At 41.9% G+C, this 21585-nt stretch overlaps 1 protein-coding gene across 1 annotated transcript; it reads left to right on the top strand.

Moving 5' to 3' along the window:
* Positions 1-6054: 6054 nt before the first annotated feature.
* LOC130718985 (putative F-box/FBD/LRR-repeat protein At3g56780) lies at positions 6055-6591 on the top strand. The gene has a single exon (XM_057569638.1). The coding sequence runs from the start codon at positions 6055-6057 to the stop codon at positions 6589-6591; it is 537 nt and encodes a 178-aa protein (XP_057425621.1).
* Positions 6592-21585: the final 14994 nt, after the last annotated feature.

The raw sequence follows: 21585 nt of genomic DNA, 5'->3' as shown, positions 1-21585 counted from the left end.
AGTGATTCTGCTCTTCTTCTGAGATTGTGTATCAGAGGGACCAGCTTCTTCTGGTTCATCTTCCTCTGGCTCAACTTCCTCTGGAGCTTTGCCTTTGTCAGAAACATTTATGCTTAAATCTGCAAACTTCTCAACTAGCTTTGACTGATCAGAGTCAAGCTTATCATCAAATCTAACATGTATAGATTCTTCAATTGTTTTAGCATCAGTATTATAAAATCTAAAGCCTTTAGATCTATCAGAGTAACCAAGTAATAAACATTTAGAAGATTTTGCATCAAACTTATGCAGTCTATCCTTAGTATTAAGAACATAACAAACACAACCAAAAGGATGAAAATAAGAAATGTTGGGTTTTATATTCTTCCACAATTCATAAGGAGTCTTATTCAGAATTGGTCTCACAGAGATTCTGTTCTGAATGTAACACGTTGTGTTTACTGCCTCTGCCCAAAAGTGCTTAGCCATGTTAGTTTCTTGGAGCATGGTTCTAGCCATCTCCTGAAGTGTTCTATTCTTCCTCTCAGCAACACCATTTTGTTGAGGAGTTCTGGAACAAGAGAAATCATGTGCAATTCCATAGGAATCAAACAGACTCTCAAACTTGTCATTCTCAAACTCTCCACCATGGTCACTTCTGACACGCACAATCCTACAAGCCTTCTCGTTTTGCACTTGGGCTATGAAGGTAGAGAACACAGCATGAGACTCATCCTTGCGGGTTAGAAATTTTACCCATGTCCAGTGGCTATAATCGTCAACGATGACCATCCCATATCTCTTGCACCTATAGACTCAGTTTTCACTGGTCCAAACAGGTCGATATGCAGAAGTTCCAACGGCCTTGAGGTTGATACAACATTCTTTGCCTTGAAAGGGACTTTTGTGAATTTGTCTTTCTGACATGCTTCACAAAGAGCGTCTGAAGAGAACTTCGGAGTGGGTAAGCCCCTGACAAGGTTGAGCTTACTCAGCTGACAAATCTTTCTTATACTGGCATGCCCTAACCGTCTATGCCATACCCATTGCTCTTCATTAACAGACAGAAGACACTTCACATTCTGAGCTTCCAACTCAGATAATATGATCTTATAAATGTTGTTCTTCCTCTTGCTGTTAAACAGAACAGAGCCATCGATCTGACTTACAGCCCGACAGGACTTTTGATTGAAGATAACATCATAACCCTTGTCAGCTAATTGACTTATAGACAATAAGTTATGAGTTAAGTCATCTACCAATAAAACATTGTCAATGCATGGACTACTATCTACACAAATAGTACCAGTACCAACAATTTTACCCTTTTCGTTGCCACCAAAGCCAACTTCGCCTCCAGGCTTAAGTTTTAGCTCTTGGAACATACGTGTTCTAGGAATGAACATTGAGGATAGGTATAGTACCTAGAGAGTAGAGAATTGTGCTAGAGAGAGAATGAGAATGAGAGAGAGAATGCTGAATTTCATGTGTAATTTCATCAAATGAGCAAAAGTCCTTTACAATTGGTAATTACCTCCTATTTATAGAGTTTGGGTACTACCTATTGGGCCAATTGGGCCTCCGAAGCTGAGGCCCAACCTAAGGCCAGGCCCTCGCCTCGGGGCGAGCTACACACTGGGCGTTGCCCCTCTAGGGGCTCGCCCAGTCCACTAGTCCACAAGACACCGAGCTCAAAGTATGAGAGCTAAGTGTGTCTTTTAAATGCCTTTACATGTATCCTATAGTACACTGGGATCTAAGCTGCCAACATGGCTTGAGAAAAAATAAGTACACTACGTTGCCAACATGGCGTAAGCAAAGAGAAACAAGCATTTTTTATCTTGGCGATCAACCCGAACCGGCAAGTCCACAAGTCCACCAGTCCACAAGTCCACAAGCGGCGAGAACGACCGCTCCGTACCGGCGATTGGTTGGAGTAGGTGAGCGATCGTTCGCTGGCGAGAAAGGTGGCAGGCATTGATCATGTACTGATCACCCAAGTGTTGGCTGGCAATGTCCCTGGCGAGTGGCTAAACTTTAATGCTGGTATTACTTGTTGGGCGATGGCGTTTGGTTTCCATGGTGGCGAGGCCTTTCGCGCCTCCTCTTATTTTAAAAACCTTTCAAATCCCTACCCGCTCCACGTGATGCGTCAGTTACATCTGTTTTCCTCTTTCTCCGGAACCGTCACTTCACTTTTCATAACAGTCCCATCGTGCGCAGTAACTCCCCATCACACGCGACCCACTTCCCAAAAACTATCATGACTTCCAACCTTCCACACGCGTCCAACACGCGTCACCCTTCCAGCTTCCCCCCTTTTCCTATAAAAACCCTTCTTCCCTACAATCATCCCTTTCCGAGGCCTCTCTTCACTTCCCTAATCGCTTACCAAACTCCCTCTGCCAACTTCCGTTCTGGAGCCGTCGCTTATCACCCTTTCCGCTACCCACACTTCACATCCTTCTCCGGTGAGTCCTACTGCCCTTATCTCTGCATCATATATATATTCATCTTTTCCTTTTTCCCATTTCACTGTCTAAAATGGCTTCAAACCCTAACTCCCCTAATCACCCCTCCCCTAACTCCCCTAACCACTCCTCTTCCTCTTCCGGGAGCGACCCTGACTCCACCGCAGCCAGCGGCCTCCGCTTAGAGGTCTCGGAGATCCCTCCTTACCGATTAAAAACCTTCGCCACTCTGCCCCTTCCAGTCCAAAGAGCCCCCACCCACGAAGCTATAGACCAACCTTCCATTTTCCAGGATAGTGACCTCATCGTGCAATTCGTGAGCACCCTGGGTGGTTTGTCTGACGATGATGAGTTTAACGCCAAACTCAGGATTTGGACCTGCAGTTCTGAGGACCGCCCCTGGCTTCATAAGCTCAACAGCGACGTAAAGAGATCCCACTTTTTCTTTGCGTACGAATACATGTTTGGCGAGCTTGGAGTCAGGCTTCCTTTTTCGCCCTTTGTCCAAACTGTCCTCCGCGACATCAACGCGGCTCCCTGTCAACTTCACCCCAACGCCTGGGCCTTCATCCGGTGTTTTGAAATTTTATGCGCCGTGGTTGGCACCGCCCCATCTCCCGCCAGCTTCTTCTACCTCTACGATGTTGACTCCAAGTCCATCAAAAATAGAGGATGGATCTCCTTAAAGGCCCGAGCCGGCCGGAAGTGCTTGTATCCCCATAAAAGCAACGCGAAGTCTTCCTTTGCCCGGAGGTACTTTCGTGTGGCGGTTTATCCCGCCTATCCAGAGGCTTTCACCCTCAGGGACGAGACTGCCCTTTTTCCTCTTTACTGGACGGAGAAGCCCAACGGGATCACCGATCCCTCAGAGGAATCTTTGTCTGCCAACGACAAAGCCTTCCTAAATCTCCTTGCTCCACTTCCCATCCTTGACTGCTCAACAGTCCTTGAGGGCGCTCGCCTCTCAAGGACTCCTAAATACCTAGGTCATCCATAAATTACTTTTATCATCGACATTTTCTTTTTCATCTTCTATGTTGTCATTGATCCTCTTTTTTTTTATTGTTGCAGAAGATATGAACTTCACCAACGCCGAGCTCTTGAAAGCTCGTGAGAGGAAAATGACTCGCTTTTCTCCAAAGTTCAACAACGAGGGCGATGGGAAGAAACGGGGCGGTGCTGAGAACCAAGCCGAGGGCGCCCAAGCCCCCAAAAGGAGGAAATTGGTCAAAGTCTCCTCTGTCGCCGGCTCCTCCAACCCCGACGCTCAGCCCACTACTGCCGCTGCGCCTAAAGGCAAAAAGGTTGCTAAAGCCTCCACCGCCACGGCCACCAAGTCCACCACCGTTCCATTCCCCAATTCCGCTACCGCGGGCGCGGCCACCGCAGTCGCCGCCAAGTCCACTACTGTAGGCGCCACAGCCGCCCCCACCGGTGCCACAACAACCTCTGGTGATCAGTCACCAGCCGCTGACACAACCGCCAACATTTCTCAACCCTCAGCTGTTGAGAAACTTGTCGCCGTCAATGCCACAAAAGCTGCCGCTTCCTCCGGTGCTCCTGCTGGGGAGAAAGAAAAAGAAAATGAAACCCCCAAGTCTCCCCTCCGCCAAGACGCACCTCCTAGCCCGCCCCCAACGAACGATGGGCGCCAAATGCCTTCCCCACCTCATCAAGAGGAAAGATCCTCTCTTGACGCTGCCACTACTTCGGAAGCAGCCCGGATTGAGCAAGCTTCTGTTCCCGAGGGCGGTTCTTCAAGCTATTACAATATGCTTCCCAACGCCATTGAACCTTCAGAATTCTTACTTACCGGCCTCAACCGTGACGCCATAGAAAAAGAAGTTCTGAGTCGAGGCATTAATGAGACCAAGGAGGAGACTCTTGCTTGTCTCCTACGCGCTGGGTGCATCTTTGCCCACGCGTTTGAAAAGTTCAACGCCGCCGCCGCTGAAGCTGAAAGGTTGAGAGCTGAGAACGCCAAGCACCAGGAAGACACCGCCGGCTGGAAGAAGCGCTTTGACAAACTGTTGGAACAAGCGGGAAAAGAAAAAGTCCAGGCCGACAAGTTGATTGGTACGGCGGGAATCAAAATCGGCGAGCTGGAAAACGATCTGGAACTAATGAAGGAAGAAGCGGATGGTCTCGATGCAAGCCTCCAGGTTTGCAAAAAGGAAAAAGCCCAAGTTGAGAAGGACTTGGTTGCCAGAAGCGAGGCGCTGGCCGCTAAGGAGTCGATAATAACATTGTCACACCATAAAGATTTAAAAAAAATTAATTAAAAGATATAACCTAATTTTAGAATAATATTTTGAATTGAATTCAAAATAAAACAATGTCATCATTCAAATTCTTTTCATAATTAGATTTCTTTTTTTTTTGATACATCGGACAGAAAAAGAAAAGCAAGCTAAGAAACACCAAGAGAGTCCTTCAAGAGAAGGATTTGTAACTCAGAAGGAGGCTCCACCAGCTCCTGAATCTCGGACAACGCAATAGAGGCCCCCCGCTTCGCTAGCCAATCTGCAACCCTGTTCCCTTCTTTGTCAATCCACGCAATATCATTTCTCCAGCTCCAACGCAGCATGGTACGAATCTCACTGAGGATGTGACCATGACTATGCAGACTAACCCAATCTACGCTAGCCAGATTACGAACTAATTCAAGGCAATCTGATTCACAAATCAAACGGCGACACCCCTGCTCCCAAGCGATTCTGAGACCATCCCGAAGGGCCAACATTCCTGCAATAAACGCGTTGCCATTGTCATAGTGAGCCATGAAACCAGTTACCCAGCTCCCTGAACTATCACGTAAAGCTCCACCTGTACCCATCAAACCTTCATCACTCCTGAAACTCCCATCCACATTCATTTTCATGCACTGGTTTGGAGGAGGTTTCCACACAACACTCAACCAAAACGAGTCATCATGGCTCAACTGGGGCTGCATAAACTTGAGAAAATCATCATGAAATGCATAATTAGATTTCTGAAATCAAACGAAATTTGATTCAAATTGAAGATGATAGTTAACTGATTTTTTGACGAATAAAAAATGTGGAGAGAGAACTCATAGGCCGGAGGTTAGAGTAACATAGGTAAATCAAATCAAATCAAATTAATATCCAAATCAATTTTAATCCGTTTTTATAACTTTTTCCTTCTATATTTAATTTGCAGACTCTAATCAGTTTGTTTGTTTCACATAATATGATATATAGCCCTAGAAGGGCCGGCCGGCAGCACTAAGCAAAAAAATATCGGAGCTCGATAGAATCAGCAACTTTCCCGATGAAATATTGTGCCACATACTCTCTTTTCTCCCAACCAAAGTGGCATGCACCACCAGTGTTCTTTCTAAGAGGTGGACCCTACTTTGCTACTCCCTCAAGTCTCTCCACTTTGAAGATGATGAATGTGTGCCGCCAAGTACCGTCGCCGAAGCCCAAGCCTAGGCCAGGGTTCAGGCTCAGGCCTGCCTCCAATTCCATCGCTTGGTAGACAAGTTCATGCTTTCCCAACACCATCACATCAAAAGCTTTCGCCTCACGTGTCGCTCTGGAGTTTGGGGTGAAGACTTTGCACCCCTCAAGGCTGTTGAATGGGTGGAAGCTGCGTCCAAGATCTCATCATCTCCCCAGAACAGCGTCGCAACCAGGATCTGCTCCTCTCCTATGGATTGAGAAGTCTCAGTGCACTGTTTCTTAAACTCAAGTATCCTTACTATAACAGCGAGATCTCTGTAGTCCGAAGCCCAAAAACGGGATGGGCAATACGCCTTCGTCTTGTGGAGAATCTCCGGCTTACCCCCAGTATTTTCACGTGCAAGACCCTTGTGGTTTTGAAATTGAGCGGATTACTCGTAGACAGTGTTTCTTCGGTTGATCTTCCCTTGCTTAAAACCCTTCATTTGATGGAGGTTTTCTTCAAAAAGAGGAAGGATTTGATGATGCTTCTTTCTGGATGTCCTCTTCTTGAGGATTTGAATGCTCCCACAGTTAGCCATTTACAAAATGACTGCATTCTTGGGTTTAGAAACTTACCCAACTTGGTGAAAGCAAATCTCCGTGCACTTCATGTTCCTTTCACTATTTTATACAATGCCCGGTTTCTACGCTTAGATTGGGTATGCATATAATATGCCATGTTCTTATTCTCTCATTCAATTTTATTTTTTCATCTTGCTTTGCCTTTAATTTGTGCAGACAGATTACTTTTTCAACCCCAAGCCTTGGTTCAGTCAAAACCCCAACCGGGACTACTACACTGCCTTTCCTGTGTTCCAAAACTTAATACACATTGAGCTATGTCCTCTTTCTGGTGAGGAGGTATTAAAATTGCTCCACCATTGTCCCAAGCTTCAAAATCTTGTCCTTGAAAAGGTTTGTGGATCATTTTTTGCTTATCTTTATATCAACCTAAATTTATAGTAATAATTATTTTATCTGTTGTATCAGCATGTTGGTAATGGCTTGTCTCATGGATGGCCAGCACATGTGCCTGAATGCATTTCATTACACCTCAGAACATGTTCTATTGTTGACCATACAGAGACGATGGGTAATACAGGTGATCTTCTATTTGCGGCATATGTTATGAAGAAAGCGAGGCTTTTACAAATCATGACAATTCACCATTTTAAGTATCGTGATCCAGAGCAAAAGCATGGTGATTTATTAAAATTAGAAGAGATGTGCCCGAGTTTGTTTCCAACATGTAAAATTTCACTTACTAGTTTGCTTGTTTGATTCTGAGTCTGCAACTTCTAGCCTTTTAGGGCTTGATTGACTTTGTAAATTATGAAGATTGATCATGGTTTTCCACACCATATAGATTTTTTAAAATACTTTTATGTCAATTTGATTATTATTAATACGGATTACCACTTGTTAATTTAGTTTTTTCCTATAAGTCAAATGGAATTAATGGGAAGCACAAGGGTTGTCCAAACCCATTAAAAAGAAGAAAATTGAAGAGGAAGAAATCGGCAAATAAGAATAGAAAAGTGGTACACACTAAATATATGCACAACCTTGCACATGTTTTTCTTTACTTGGACTAGTTCTTGGTTCTACTGGAAGCGGGATCTTCTGCCACCGTCCCTTAGTTATACCTTGCAAGCGCTTGCTTTGGATCTGGAGGATGCTGCTAGTGCTAAGTACATGTATTATTTTGTATCTCCAGAATGACTGTAATGTAATCTTGTGTACCTGCTGAACATTTTCACCATGAAATTCATTTCTTGTCTCTTTAGGTGTTAACATTCATCAAATTTGTCTTTACAAGTGGATCCGCCAAATATATCGGTTTGATTATATTAAAGTATTAGTTGTATTTTGTTTCCATCTTTGGTGCTAAGGAAATTGAGCCCTTGATTCTGCGGCTGATTCGCATCTTACTGGGAATATGCTTTGGGTGATATTAATTGTCCATGGAAAAGGTCATATGATTCTGTTCTGTAATACTTGTGCACATATTTTTCAGGTTTCTTCCTCTGAAACTAATACATGACATTGCATGTCTACATGGTTTTCCAACCATTTGCCTACAAGAACATTGTTGTTTTTGAACATCCACAATGAACTTGTCTCTGGATCTGCTCCACCACCAATTGGGTGTCCAATTCCCACTATGTCCTACTTCTCTATCTTATCTCTTCCCTAGCTAGTTCTCTCCACTCCATTGGAAAGTCCATCCTGCCCCAATATTTATCCCTGCAGTCAGTTTCAATCCTTTTCCAAAGGATTATTAACATTTCTCCTTCATGACCAGCACGTAGTGTACCCATTTCAAAACCATGATCAAAATCTTTGCTCCTCTCCTCCTCACTGTCATTAAATGAAACATCAATGATACTATCATCACTACTATATCCGTCATCAACTTCAATTCCCTTGTCCTTATCTTCCATTGCTTTCTCCATTATTTCCTCCATTGTTTCGTCCCTTTCCTCCACTACACCACCATTACCAATTGTTATAACTTCTTTAGCCATATTCACAACATGTTTCACAAACATGCCTGCCTCACTTCCATTTTCCAAAGCATATATACATATCATCATTGTCCATTCTTATTTCCTTCAATATATATAGTTGAGACTTATAGAGCATCAACATAAAATATGACCACTGGTCCGCATCTATTCCATGCACAACATGGATCTCTCCACGAACATAACTCAAAGGAGTCCCCAAAAGCTTCTCCGTGTGGTGACATTTTATTGAGAATACCTTGATGCCTACAAGAGCAACAAAACTTACAGATAACAGCTCCTTTTAAAGCAATACCCCTAACCCCAAAAGAACTAAACAACAAAGAAATGACACTATAACCCCAAAATCACACTACACCTCAAAATACATGAGACAATTTTTTTAAGTTATTTGAGACAATCTTAATCCAATTAGGTGTGGTGAATGCTATTGGACTAATCTACTTTGTATATATTAAATCATTAATTGAGAATTTTCACTCTTAATTTTCAGTTTGTCATGTTTGCTTTTCACTAAACACCATTAAATTTCATTGATAATCAAATATTTTCTCTAAAAAAAAATCAAATATTTTCTCTCTCTCCCCCTTTCATATTAAATTGTCTTTAATAATTACTCCATCCGTCCCATATTGGGTTTTGGTGGATTTGTGCCTAGTTTGTTTGGGATTGATTTTGGATTCTGAAATTGTATTTCTGCAAAGTCTAGAATTGATTATGGATTCTGGAATTGTGGTTATGAAAAAGATGATGATGCTTAGTAACATGCATAATTTTTTGTTCATATAATTACTTATTGATTGTATAGCTCAACTGGTTAAAGAGTTGTTTTAGCGGTCCTAGGGGCATAACGACGTTCAAGCATGAAAGTTCAGGGTTATGCGTTCAAGCATGAAAGTTCAGGGTTACGAATTTAACACATTCTCTGATAGGGGTACATCACACACAAACGTTATTCATAAGAGGCAAAAAAGTGCAATTAAGCCTAATAATAATGAAAAGATGATGATTTATTAGTACTAAGTAGAGAATAAAAAGGAGATCTTTATTGGCTTAATGCTGCTTAGGATGTTAATTAATTCTGTTGAAGCACACATTGATGTTGCTTCAACTTGTTCACTAGTCATCACTATAGCTATGTTGCCTCTGAGAGCAAACAAGAGTCAGAGCAATTCCATTTCCAACATATCAAACCATGAAGAACGATGACCTCAACGACATCCCTAAACATACTTTCAAGTTTCAACAGATCTAAATTGAGTCCCTAATATTCAGGAAGAAGTTCGAAAATGAAAATCCCAAATCATTGAATCCCTAACAGCAAGAAACCATATGCAAATGTTAGTGTATTGATTTGGGCTTCTGATTGGGCCTTGTGTATCTGGTCTATGAGCTTATTGTGAGAAGGCCCAAGTTCCATATTGTGTAGTTCTGGCTGTTAGGATTGTTGTTAGTTAATAAGCCCAGAGTATTGTATTAATATGTGAAAAGTATACTTAATGAGATTAGAGTGGTTAATCAGCAAAACATAAAGTTGTTAGTTTGTTAGAATCGTTTTCACTCTCACAATAGGTATCAGAGCTCCGTAAGGGGCATGAACCAGAAACATCAGTTTCATCAAGAACGGGAAGAAGACGACGATCATCAGAGGAGGCGAGCGATCGTTGCTTCATAGCGGACAAAGCGAGAGGTGATTGCAACCAGAGGAAGCAAAGGGGATTTGCAATCAGAAAGGCGAGAATCGGCCATGGCAGATCGAGAAAACTCGAGTTTTCGTCAACCATCAGTACCCAAATTTGATGGGTACTACGACCATTGGGCCATGATTATGGAAAACCTGCTCAGATCAAAGGAGTACTGGAATCTGAATGAAGATGGAGTCACCCCTCTTCCTCAAAATCCAATCCCAGAACAAGCCAAGGCACACAGAGATTCCAAGTTAAAGGATCTCAAGGCCAAGAATTACCTATTCCAAGCCATTGAGAGGAGCATCATGGACACGATTCTCTGCAGAGATACAACAAAGGATATTTGGGAATCCATGAAATTGAAGTGTATTGGGTCTAACAAGGTGAAAAGGGCTCAACTTCAAACTCTAAGGCGCGAATTCGAGGTTCTTGGAATGAAGGAAGGAGAAGCAGTCAACGACTACTTCGCAAGAACTATGGTAATTTCCAACAAGATGAAGATTCCTGGTGAGGCAGTTACATAAACTATGATAGTGGAGAAAATCTTGAGGTCTATGACCGAAAGATTCAACTATGTTGTTTGTTCCATTGAGGAATCAAACAATGTGAGTACCCTCACGGTTGATACTGCAGAGCAGTCTCTTGGTTCACGAACAGAGATTTTGAAGGGGTACAAAGAAGATGAACAAGCTCTGAAGGTTTCAAACTCTGGTTCTAGGTCCAATGCTGGCAGATTCGGAGGACGAGGCAGAGGAGGAAGGACTGGGAGAAGTGGTCGAGGCAGAGGAAGAGGTTCCTTCAACAAGGAGACTGTGGAATGCTATAAGTGTCACAAGTTGGGTCAGTTCAATACGAATGCCCAAAGTGGGAAGAAAGTGCAAATTATGCAGAGATGAATGATGATGAAGAGGAATTATTACTCATGGCACACTCAAAACTAAAGGAGGAACCTACAGAGAAGGAGGAGGATTTACTACCCATGGCAGACTCAGAATTGAAGGGAGAATCTGCAGAAAAGAAGGAGGAATTACTACTCATGGCACACTCAGAATTGAAGGGAGCATCTATAGAAAAGAAGGTATGGTTCTTAGATTTTGGTTGTAGCAATCACATGTGTGGTGTTAAGGAATGGTTCTCTGAATTAGATGAAGGGTTCTCTACAACTGTGAAACTTGGAGATGACTCCAAGATGCTTGTGAAAGGAAAAGGGGATATAAAATTGCAGATTGGTGGGTTGAATCAGATTGTTACTTGAGTATTCTTCATACCAGAGTTGAAGCACAACTTGTTGAGTGTTGGACAGTTACAAGAGAAAGGGTTGAAAGTGGTGTTTCAAGGAAATTGGTGCAGAGTTTATCATCCCGAGAAAGGTCTCATCATGCAGTCCAAGATGTCTTCCAACAGAATGTTTGCAATTTTGGTGAATGTTCTTTCTCCTTCCTGTCACAAAGCAACTAGTGATGACATAACCAATTTATGGCATTGAAGATATGGTCATTTAGGGTTGAATGGTCTCGGAATTTTGGCTCAGAAGTCCATGGTTAAGGGACTGCATATGCTGGAGCCTTCAGGGAATGTGTGTAGAGATTGCCTCAAGGGAAAGCAACATAGGGATCTGATGTGCCAAACTGCAAGTGTACAGTTTCGCCCAGGGTGTTAATTATCGAACACAAGGATTGTGTGAGTTTACTTCTAAATTTACCAATTTAGTTGCAAAGACGAAAATAAAGATAAAAATAGAGAATTGATTGATTGTGATTATCACGAAAAGAAATCAAGAAAAATAAATAAACGGTTGTTGATTTGAAAACTTAGGGAGAAAAGCTACACTAGGGAATTGAATCTGTTACCCTTGTTATGCCTGTACCCGCTCCAGTTATATATGAATTGGTTACTTACTAATTCCTTAGTCAAGTTCTCCTTCTAGTTAATTAGTGATAGCTAATCCCTTAGTACCTAATACTAATTAACTAGAGATTAAGTTCAATATCAGACAATCACAGATTAATTGCTACCCTTATCCCTAAGGTGTAGAGACCAAAATCCAATTCCTCTCTAGATCCCTAGTTCCTATGAATTTCCCAATTGTATAGAAACAAGTAAAACAATCTATGCGCAGTAGATAACAATCAAAGCAAGAGAGAGATTCAAGAACGAAATATAGTCATTCATATAAAAACCGAAACGAATCCAAACATAATCAAAGATGTAACTTCATCTATTCCTAATGCAAAAGAGGATTAGTTCCTCAGTCATCGGAACAAGTTCAAGAAGACGAAAGCAAACATCAAAATTCCAGTAGAAACCTGTAAGGGATCCTAAAGAACTCAAAGCTCTGTCTCCAAAAGTCTCAGCAAGTTTCAACGTGAAAAAAAGATCCAATTAGGGTTGAAAAATCACGTTTAAATAGACTAAATTGGTGACTGGTGCTATAGCACGAATTACAGGCAAAATTCGTGCTACTCTCATGCTAGAAATTCCATCAACAACTTATGTCGTGCAATAACATCGATTTCCAAGCAGAACTCGTGCTACTTCATGCTAGAATTTTCAGCATTGGTCGCGCTACAACACAGTTTTCAGGCTAAAACGGCACGAGCTTCATGCTGAAGTTTCCAGATTTGGTGCAATTCCGAATCTTGCATCTCTTGCCTTGATTTTCTCCTCTTTTCCTTTATTTCTTCCTAAAATAAAACATTTAATAATTAATAAAGGATGAAATAAGGATAATTACCCTAATGCACTTTTCTAGACTCAAAATAACAACCTAAGTCCTATAAACCTCATTGAAATAACATAAAAACTATAAGAAAATAGGCTTATTAGCACTTTTGGTCCCCCAGGTTTCTCAATTGTGCAAACGGAGTCCCTAAACTTTAAAAATAGCAGTTCGCTACCCCGACGTTTAGTTCCGTCAACACTTTTGGTCCCCAGACAGTTTTCCGTCATAAAACTAACGGTTCTAAGGGTAATTATGTAAATAAGCCAAAAACAATTAATTAAAATATAAAAAAAATAAAAACCAGAAAAATATATCCCTCATCATCTTCATCACCTTGCCCAGAACTTATCCAGATTCCACACTCAAAACCTTAAACCCAACAAACTCACCCAACACCTCAATTAGAAACACACCCCATTTCCATCATTATCAAAATTCTTTCTGGAACCATTTTATTATAGGCAAATACAAACGGAAATTAAAAGAGGCCTTGAAACGATTCCATCGAACACTAACAGACAGAATCCCACCCACCTATATGAATATAAACATGTCACACAAATAGAATTTCAGGAAGCAACAGAATTAAATGAAATTAGTAAACAAGAAATCGCAACACCACCACTGCTCAAGAAATCGCAAATCTCAAAAACCTCCACCATCTTCGATACTCCTCTCTGAACCAATACCACCTCTGAATCCCCTCCTCTGAACCTTGCATTTCACCACCCACTGAGCCGCCACCGATCCAGAAACCTCTACTATGTAAACCCTCACTGGAAATCACCACAACCACCAGTCATGAACCCTTCCCTCTATCGAATAGAACCTAAACCTCGTTGTGATAGCACTTCCAATCCAGTCTCAAACCACAATAAAAAAGAAGAAATTAAGATGAAAGAAGACCACAAAGCTTTATCCTCTTTCCAAGTGTGATAAAAGGGGGCATGTATGGTATGGGTATCTGTTTTCCCCTTTCATCCCTCACTTGATCCCCTTTCTCTTGATGGGAGGGTGGGAGGTTGGGTTAGGGTTTTGATGGGGTTGCAATTAAAGAAGAAGAAACAATGAAAATAATGATGTAATTTGAGAGAGAGAGAGGGAATGATGAAGAAGATGACGTTTTTTTTTTCAATTTAAATTTTATTAAATGATGTTTTTGTTTTTTAATTAATTTTATCAATTTAAATTTTATTAAAAAATCCACGTCAGCTAAAACCGTTAGTTTTTTGACGAAAAACTGTCAGGGGACCAAAAGTGTTGACGGAGTCAAACGTCGGGGTAGCGAACTGCTATTTTTAAAGTTTAGGGACTCCGTTTGCACATTTGAGAAACCTGCGGGACCAAAAATGCTAATAAGCCAAGAAGATAATAAAACTAATTAGAATATCAAAATATTAAGATAATGCGAATACTCAACTAAAAATACTAAAATAACTTAAGTAAATCTTCAAAACATATGCTAAATACTACGAAAAAGGACCATAGAATCCCGTGTCATCACACCCCTATACTAAACGACAGCTTATCCTCAAGCGTAAACTTAAGTAAGCTTGTCCTCAAGCACAGAACAAATCACCCAAAAAAAACAGATATCAACCAACGAGCAATGAGACATGGAGTTTTTCAAAGTGAATAATGTATGAATCAAAATCCAAGAGGTGCATGAGCTCTAGTAAGTGAGATCGAATATCACAAGGACTAGGACAAGAGTTCCAACAAATTGATATCTCACATACAAGTAAATGAGCATACAGGTATTGTGCATAGAATCTGGCTAGAAATCAAGTCAAAATTAACAATGCAGAAGTGAGCCATCAAGAGAGATTCCACAAGGTTGTAATGGGGCTAAGGTGCAATATCAGGTAGGATTGTGAACAAAGTGGAAACTCAAAAGGCTACTCAATATTATCAAGTGATCCACTTACTTCCACAACACATGAGCAACAGTTAACTCATCCAAGCCTTTTCTCCTTCACTTTCTTTCATCTTTCCTTTTTTTTTTAGAACAAAGCAGTGAAACAATTGGGAGATATAGAAAGTGAGATTATCACCCCCATAACCTTACTTATTCCACCACCTCATCCTTTTTTTCTATGGATTTTTTTGTTTTTTGTTTTTTTGTTTTCGAGATACATACTTTGAATTTTTATTTTATCATTTTTTTTTAGATCGGAGAGGCTCATTTTTCTACTATGCTCTTTCACACGTTTGAATGTGGATCATCAGATACAATAAAAATCACCAAAGTAGGTACCAAAGAAACTACCACCTAAGGCTCAAAGTGGGCTACTACGGGATAATGTTTCAACTCTGAAGGCCACAAATAAATCCTACTTATCTCTCAAAACCATACACAACTGCATTGAATAATCAATATGTATTTAAAGATAGATCCAAGCAGGTACAAGCATGTCATAATAGAACACTCAACACTCATGGGTAAGTGTACCCTGATAAGAACTCAAAGCAGCCATCCATGTTATCTCAACTCAGGTTCCCAAAGACCCAATTATCCCTTGTGACTAAGATACATACATATTCACGAAGTTTCACACCACGCACTGAATCAACATATTTTCAATAAAAGACACATCTAATTTTTTTTGGGTGAAACCGCTTAAGCACTAGCAAAGGGTGTGTAACGCAGGAATCCTAAGGTTCAAAAAGACACAACTGACACAAACTAAACTATCATGCAAAACTCAAAGCTAAAAATAAATCTAAAAATAAAGAGAGGGTTGAGAACTCCCTCAGTCAGAGTCGAGCGACTCGACATCCTCATTCTGTCCTCCTCCATTTGCATAACTCTGCACCTCGGCATCAATACTCAACTGCATCATTCTTCGCTCAATTTCCCCAAATTGAGTGCGGCGCCTGAATCTATCATCCTTCCTTTGGCTCAAATCCCACATGAGTTCCTGGTTTGCACGCAAATCATCCATTTGACGAAGAAGAGTACCCATGGCAACACAACCTGGGAGAGAATCTAGCTGCATAAGATAATCTTGCTGAGTAGTGGATGTGTGAGCATGTGGTTCATTGGCTGATGCATGTTGCTGCCTCTCAAGCTCCTTCTCCTTCAACTGTTGGAGGAATTTTTCATGATGCTCTGCAGCCTTCTCAAACATCTTTTTAATCTCATGACCGTCAATATTCACGGCTGGCTGCACACTTTTGCTTATGGTGAACTTTGAAGGTATGAAAAACGGTAGAAAGGGGGGGGTTTGAATAACGTTTTCAGTACAAGACTTCCACCTTAAAGATTTTGGCAAATCTTTCGAGAACTTAAGTGCTAAAGATAAGAGATAGAAAAGCACACAAGGATTTTATCCTGGTTCACTTGATAAATCACTCAAGCTACTCCAGTCCACCCGTTAAGGTGATTTCTTCCTTCTTAGAATGAAGGCAATCCACTAATCAGGTAAGAGTTACAACTGCACTTGAAACCTACAAGTGACTAACAATTACACTGACTTAGCTTACACTAAGATTCACTCTCTTAGTCTTCTCTAGGATCCGATCAACCTTGATCTCCTAAAGGCAAACTATACAACTGTATATGAAGTTCTTGTTTACAAAGAAAGTGCTTCTAAAAAGCTTATAGTAAACACAATGAATTTCAAGATGAAAGAAAGCTTAGAATATTTTGAATATGTCTTGCGCATGTGTATTGCTTCTACTTAGTTTCTTAGCCGCTTCTTTCAATCTTCAGCCTTTATATATACTCCAAGGATTAGGGTTGAGCGTTGCATGGGAAATGCTACCGTTGGAGGGCAGTTCTGGAAAATCCAGCTTCTACTGTGGCTGAGAACGTTAGGTAGGTCGTCAGGAAGGTACACTTGCTTTTGTACTTGGATAGCGACTTGACCTTTTAACCTAGGAGACTTCTGATCAGGGGAATACTTCATATTGGAACTTGTGAAGCCGGTTGATCAGAGTCAGAGGGAAAGCACAGATCCTCTGACCATTGTATCTTCTGATTCTGAACTCAGAGGGAAGAACATGGCCTTCAGAGTTTCTTGCTTCTGGACTTCAGAGTTTCCACTATTCAGCTTCTGGATCTTCAGAGTCTTCTACACCATCAGAACATCTGAACCTTCAGTGTTTCTTGGTTATCAGAACTTCTGGATCTTCAGAGCTTCTAGCGACTGAGTCCACATCAGAGTTTGTATAGCTTCAGAACTTCTGAAGCTTTTCCACTGTTCATACTGAACATGGTGAATGCGAAAGCGTTGCTTGGGTCACTCTTTATACACAGTGCTTCTGATTTGTGTGAGATTGAGTTGAGGTCAGAGCCTGTAAATAGCACACTCAGAAAAACACGTTAGAGTACCACAATTGTTCATATCAAAAGGTTAACTTGTAATCATCAAAACATAGAGTTGTACTACTAGATCAAAACTTGATCTTACAATCTCCCCCTTTTTGATGATGACAAAACTAAGATTTTTGATGAACAATTCTTAAACATTAAACTGAATTCACTCAGAGTTTAGAGATATAGAATAATACTTATCCTGATGTGAATAGTTTATCTTGCTCATTCTGAATTCAAGTCACTGCTTGATTCTGAGCTTAGCTCCCCCTGAATCTAATACTTGATGAAAACGTTAGTAAAGTCTAGATTCTGAGCTAAAAAATATAAGAGTTCAGAGTGAGAAGCTTATGACATAGATGAAAAACGAATAATCAGAGCGCATAAGTGATCAGAGTCATGGACAAGGTATCAGAGTCTTGGGTATCAGAGTCAACTTAGAATCACTTCAGAAGAAGTGAAATGTATTCCTTGTATTTGCCCAGTGACACATCTATGGTCATGAAGGTGGAACTCTTAAATTCTCCAAAAGAAAAATAAATCACACTAACACATCTTACACATCAAAAACTGGGTTTACTCCCCCTTTTTGTCATAAGCAAAAAGCTTGGGGTGTGAAAAACTTAGCTTGAAGTACAAGGTACTCCCCCTTAGAGAAGGTCTAAGTTTAAAGAAAATGAAAACGATGTAAGAATCAGAGTTAGGCGAAAATAAATAGAAGAGTTAATGCAAGGGATGAACGTTTACCACCGGTCAAGTGAGTAAATAGAAGGGTCAGTTACCAAGAACTTAACCTCGAGAAACTGTAATAGCATTAACTTTCAGAGAGAAAGTGAAGCCTATAAAAAGCGTTGGAGAGAAAGGTAAGCTTCACACCTCGAATAATTTTCAGTAAGAAAAAAATGGCATCATACAACGTAGCACTAGAAGAGCTGAGGAAGAAGGCCTTTGAAGAGGACTTGTTCCTGAACATCAGGCATCCAGAGGGTGCAACTACCATCGCGGAGCTGACACGGACACTGCTGGAAGAGGACCTGCGTCCAGAGTTGGAGAGAGACCTGAAGGAATTTCTTGCCTTCGTGGAGGAGGTGCAAGAACTCAGCCGGCTTGAACTCAAGCTGCTGGAAGAAAAAGAAATCTTGGAAAAGAAGCTCAGGACTTCAGAAGAGATTCTGGAGAAAGATGAGCTAAAGGTCAGACTCAACAACATCCAGCATGTACTGGAGCGTCTGGAGAAGGATAGGTCAGAGCAGCGCCAGGAGTGCAGAAGAATGAGGAGGGATCCTCCATTCTAGATTATATGATGTAAAGAAATATGATGTAAACATAGAACAATGAATAAAAAAGACTTTTGCAAACATATGTGACATAAGTATATAGATATATATGCATATATAATCACAAACGAACAAAAGAGAATAAATAAATAAAAAGAAACAGAGTTTAACAAAAGGAAAACAAAGTTAACGAAAAAGAAGAAAAAGAAGAGATCCTAAAAACTAAGGTTTGTCAGTGCGTCTCAGAAGTTCCATCATCATTTGCTTCATCTCAATCAGCATGGATTCATGAGTGTCAAGACGTTGTTCCATGATGTCGAGTCTGGATAAGCTTGTCTGAGTAGAGCTGGAAGGAACATTCTGAGCAGCTTGAGGTTCTGGAATGGAAGCAGAAGCAGCAGGAGTAAACACAACTGGTGCAAGTCGCTCTGCCTCAGCCTCAGCTTCAAGACGCTCTGCCTCAAGTCTGGCTTGTTCAGCCTGAGCTGCTGCTTCACGTGCAGCTTCGTCTGCTTGTTCTTTCTTTCTCTTGGCTTCTTCAATAGCTTCAAGAAGCTTATTTCTCTGTTCTAGTTCGTGAAGAGCCACCCTCCTAGCAAGCCTTTGCTTTGCAGCCTCAATGCTCTGACTGCCCTCTGCATGCAGGAGCTGCATCATAATTGGAACTTGAGCCACTAGCCAAGTGCTCAGATTGTTCCACTCATCAGCCACATTTTCAGCATTCTCACTGAGATCAGTCTGACCGTGCACATTGCGGAGCCTCAAAGAGGCTTCATGATAGAAGATATTGATGCACTCAGAGAGAGATGTGGGTTGAAGGTGAGTATAGGGAATTATGGAGAGGTTGGGTTCAGGAGAGGCTGGGTGATTGCTGCTATGGGCTTCAGAGGCACCTTGTGGAGAACCAATGTTAATCATGGGAGCATTGGGTTCAGAGGTTCCAAGGTGAGGGTCTGAAGTTTCAACCAGAGGGTGAGGTGATCTAACCGAGGATTGGTTAGACACTGATTGTTCAGGTTCAGGGTCTGGTTGAATGGGCTCTTGTTGGTCAGGGACAGGGTGAGCTTGTTGAACTAAGGGGTCTGCCTCTTGGATAGGATTGGCCAAGATAGGTTCATCTGGGTCACTAGACGTTCAGGTCTAGGGCCAGGATATCTCCTAGGGCTTGGACAGGTAAGGTAATACTCTTCCAAGGCAGATACCTTTTCTTTTCTAACCTCCATGAATTTTCTAATTGATTCAGAGTATTGGAGGGAGGAGAGTCAATAACATTGGTTGGGAAGGATACAGGTGTGAAGGCTGTTGAAGAGTCTGTATCCGTGGTTCTGGCAGCAGGACGTGCTGATGCTCTGAGAGCAGAGTGATCAGACGTTCTGGGTTGTGGTTCTGTTTGGTTGGGCTCGGGTTGGTCTTGGACGATTGGTTCAGAAGATAATGGGTCGTACGGAATGGTAAGGAGAGATGTTGGTTCTTCTGACCTAGAGGTTGGGTTCTGAAGCAAATTCCAGAGAGGTGCTTCAGTAGGAGAAGGTTGAAAGAAGGAAGATCTTGGGGAATGTGGTGGAGAGGTGGTTTGTTCGGCTGGCTGGGATTCAGGAATAGGAGTGAGGGGATTTGAGGAGTGTTGAAGCAAGGCAGAAATAGGGAGTGCATCAAATAAATTCAAATCATCATCAGAAGCAAGTGCAGGCTTACTTGAATGTGCTGATGATCGAGTCACTCTGGCAGGAGGTTCAGTCCTTCTGACCACTGCAGCAGCTGGTTCCACCCGAGTAGGCTTCACCACGATTCGGACCTTCTTCTGCTTCTTCTTTGGAGGACCATCCTCACTATCATCATCATCACCATCATCAGGCTTTCTCTTCGTCTTCTTGACCAGAGGGACATCAGATTCCTCAGAAGATTCGTCCAGAACCATCTTCCTCTGAGCTTTCCTCTTGGGAGGAGAAGGAAACTCTGGAGCTGGTGGTAGTCTGCTGACGAAATCATCAAGGTCAATTTCGAATCCTTGAGCCCTTAGATCTTCAACATAGCATCTGATGGCGTCAGGATTGTCCGCTTGAGTCCACAGAGGGTAGTCATTCAGAGGCATTCTTCTTCCTCTGATCTCAGAAGATGTGTCTTCATGAGCAGGAGCAATCTTCTTCTGGATTAAGCCCATCTTCTTCAAGGAGTTTGCAGTGAAGACATCACTGACAATTGTGCTCAAATCCTCTGTGCAACCAGCATCGATCAAATCTTGCACCAAGTGGCTTTCAATGAGAAAGTCTGAGAGCAGCCTCCCAAAAGGGATGTATTTGATTGCAGACTTGATGGAGGCGGTGGTGCGAGACTTCCGGATGCATTCCTTTAAGTAGGAGAACAGGAAGTAGGGAAGGCAGATCTTCTCCTTGTCTTGAATGAAGAACAGCATCGCCTTCTGGTTGAAGTTGATGTAATCTGGGGAACTGCCCTTCGGTCTCTGATTGATGCAGTTGAGCAGGATCTTGTGCCAGATTCTGAGTTTGGGGTGAAGATCCATCACCTTGTAACTCGTCTTGCCCGGTTTGAAGGTGGTGTACAGGGCCTTGTTGACTTTGTCTTTGGTGATGGGTTTCAGCTTGGATTCCGTCAGTTGGAACCGATACCCATAAGCAGTTTCTGCTCCTAGCAGATTCACGAATGACTTCTCAGTGATAATGATCTTCCTGCCAAGAATGTGAGAGACCACCTGAGTGTCATCGCAGTCTGCGTGCTTCCAGAATTCCTTTACCAATTTCTCATACACCGGTCCTCGAAGTCGATTGAAATAGTTTCCCCAACCTTGAGCTTGGACTTCAGGACGAAGATCAAACCCATTTGCAGCCAGGTTGTCGAGGTTGAATCTCCATTCTGCCAGGACTTGGAGTTCCTCAGGAGCAAATACGCAGTGAACGGCACAGCCCCGTTCTGCAATAGGAACAATCTGCTCTTGAGCTTGAACTTGTTCTTGTGCCGGGTTCTCAGAGCCCCTTTGACCCGTTGCCAAACCAACTTCCATGTGAGGGAACTGAGGTGTATCTGCAGTAGATCTTCTGGTTTGTCTCACCATTTTGAAGAGGTTGAAGGTTTGAGGTAGAAGATGAAGTTTGAAGGATGAAGAGAGATCGAGAG

Source organism: Lotus japonicus, chromosome 5 (assembly GCF_012489685.1).
Source record: "Lotus japonicus ecotype B-129 chromosome 5, LjGifu_v1.2".
In the NCBI taxonomy this organism is placed as follows: domain Eukaryota; kingdom Viridiplantae; phylum Streptophyta; class Magnoliopsida; order Fabales; family Fabaceae; genus Lotus; species Lotus japonicus.
This window is presented reverse-complemented; position numbering and strand designations above follow the sequence as displayed.

Bases quoted from the DNA above. Each gene is read 5' to 3' on its own strand.
- LOC130718985 (XM_057569638.1), top strand. From the start codon at position 6,055: ATGGGTGGAAGCTGCGTCCAAGATCTCATCATCTCCCCAGAACAGCGT.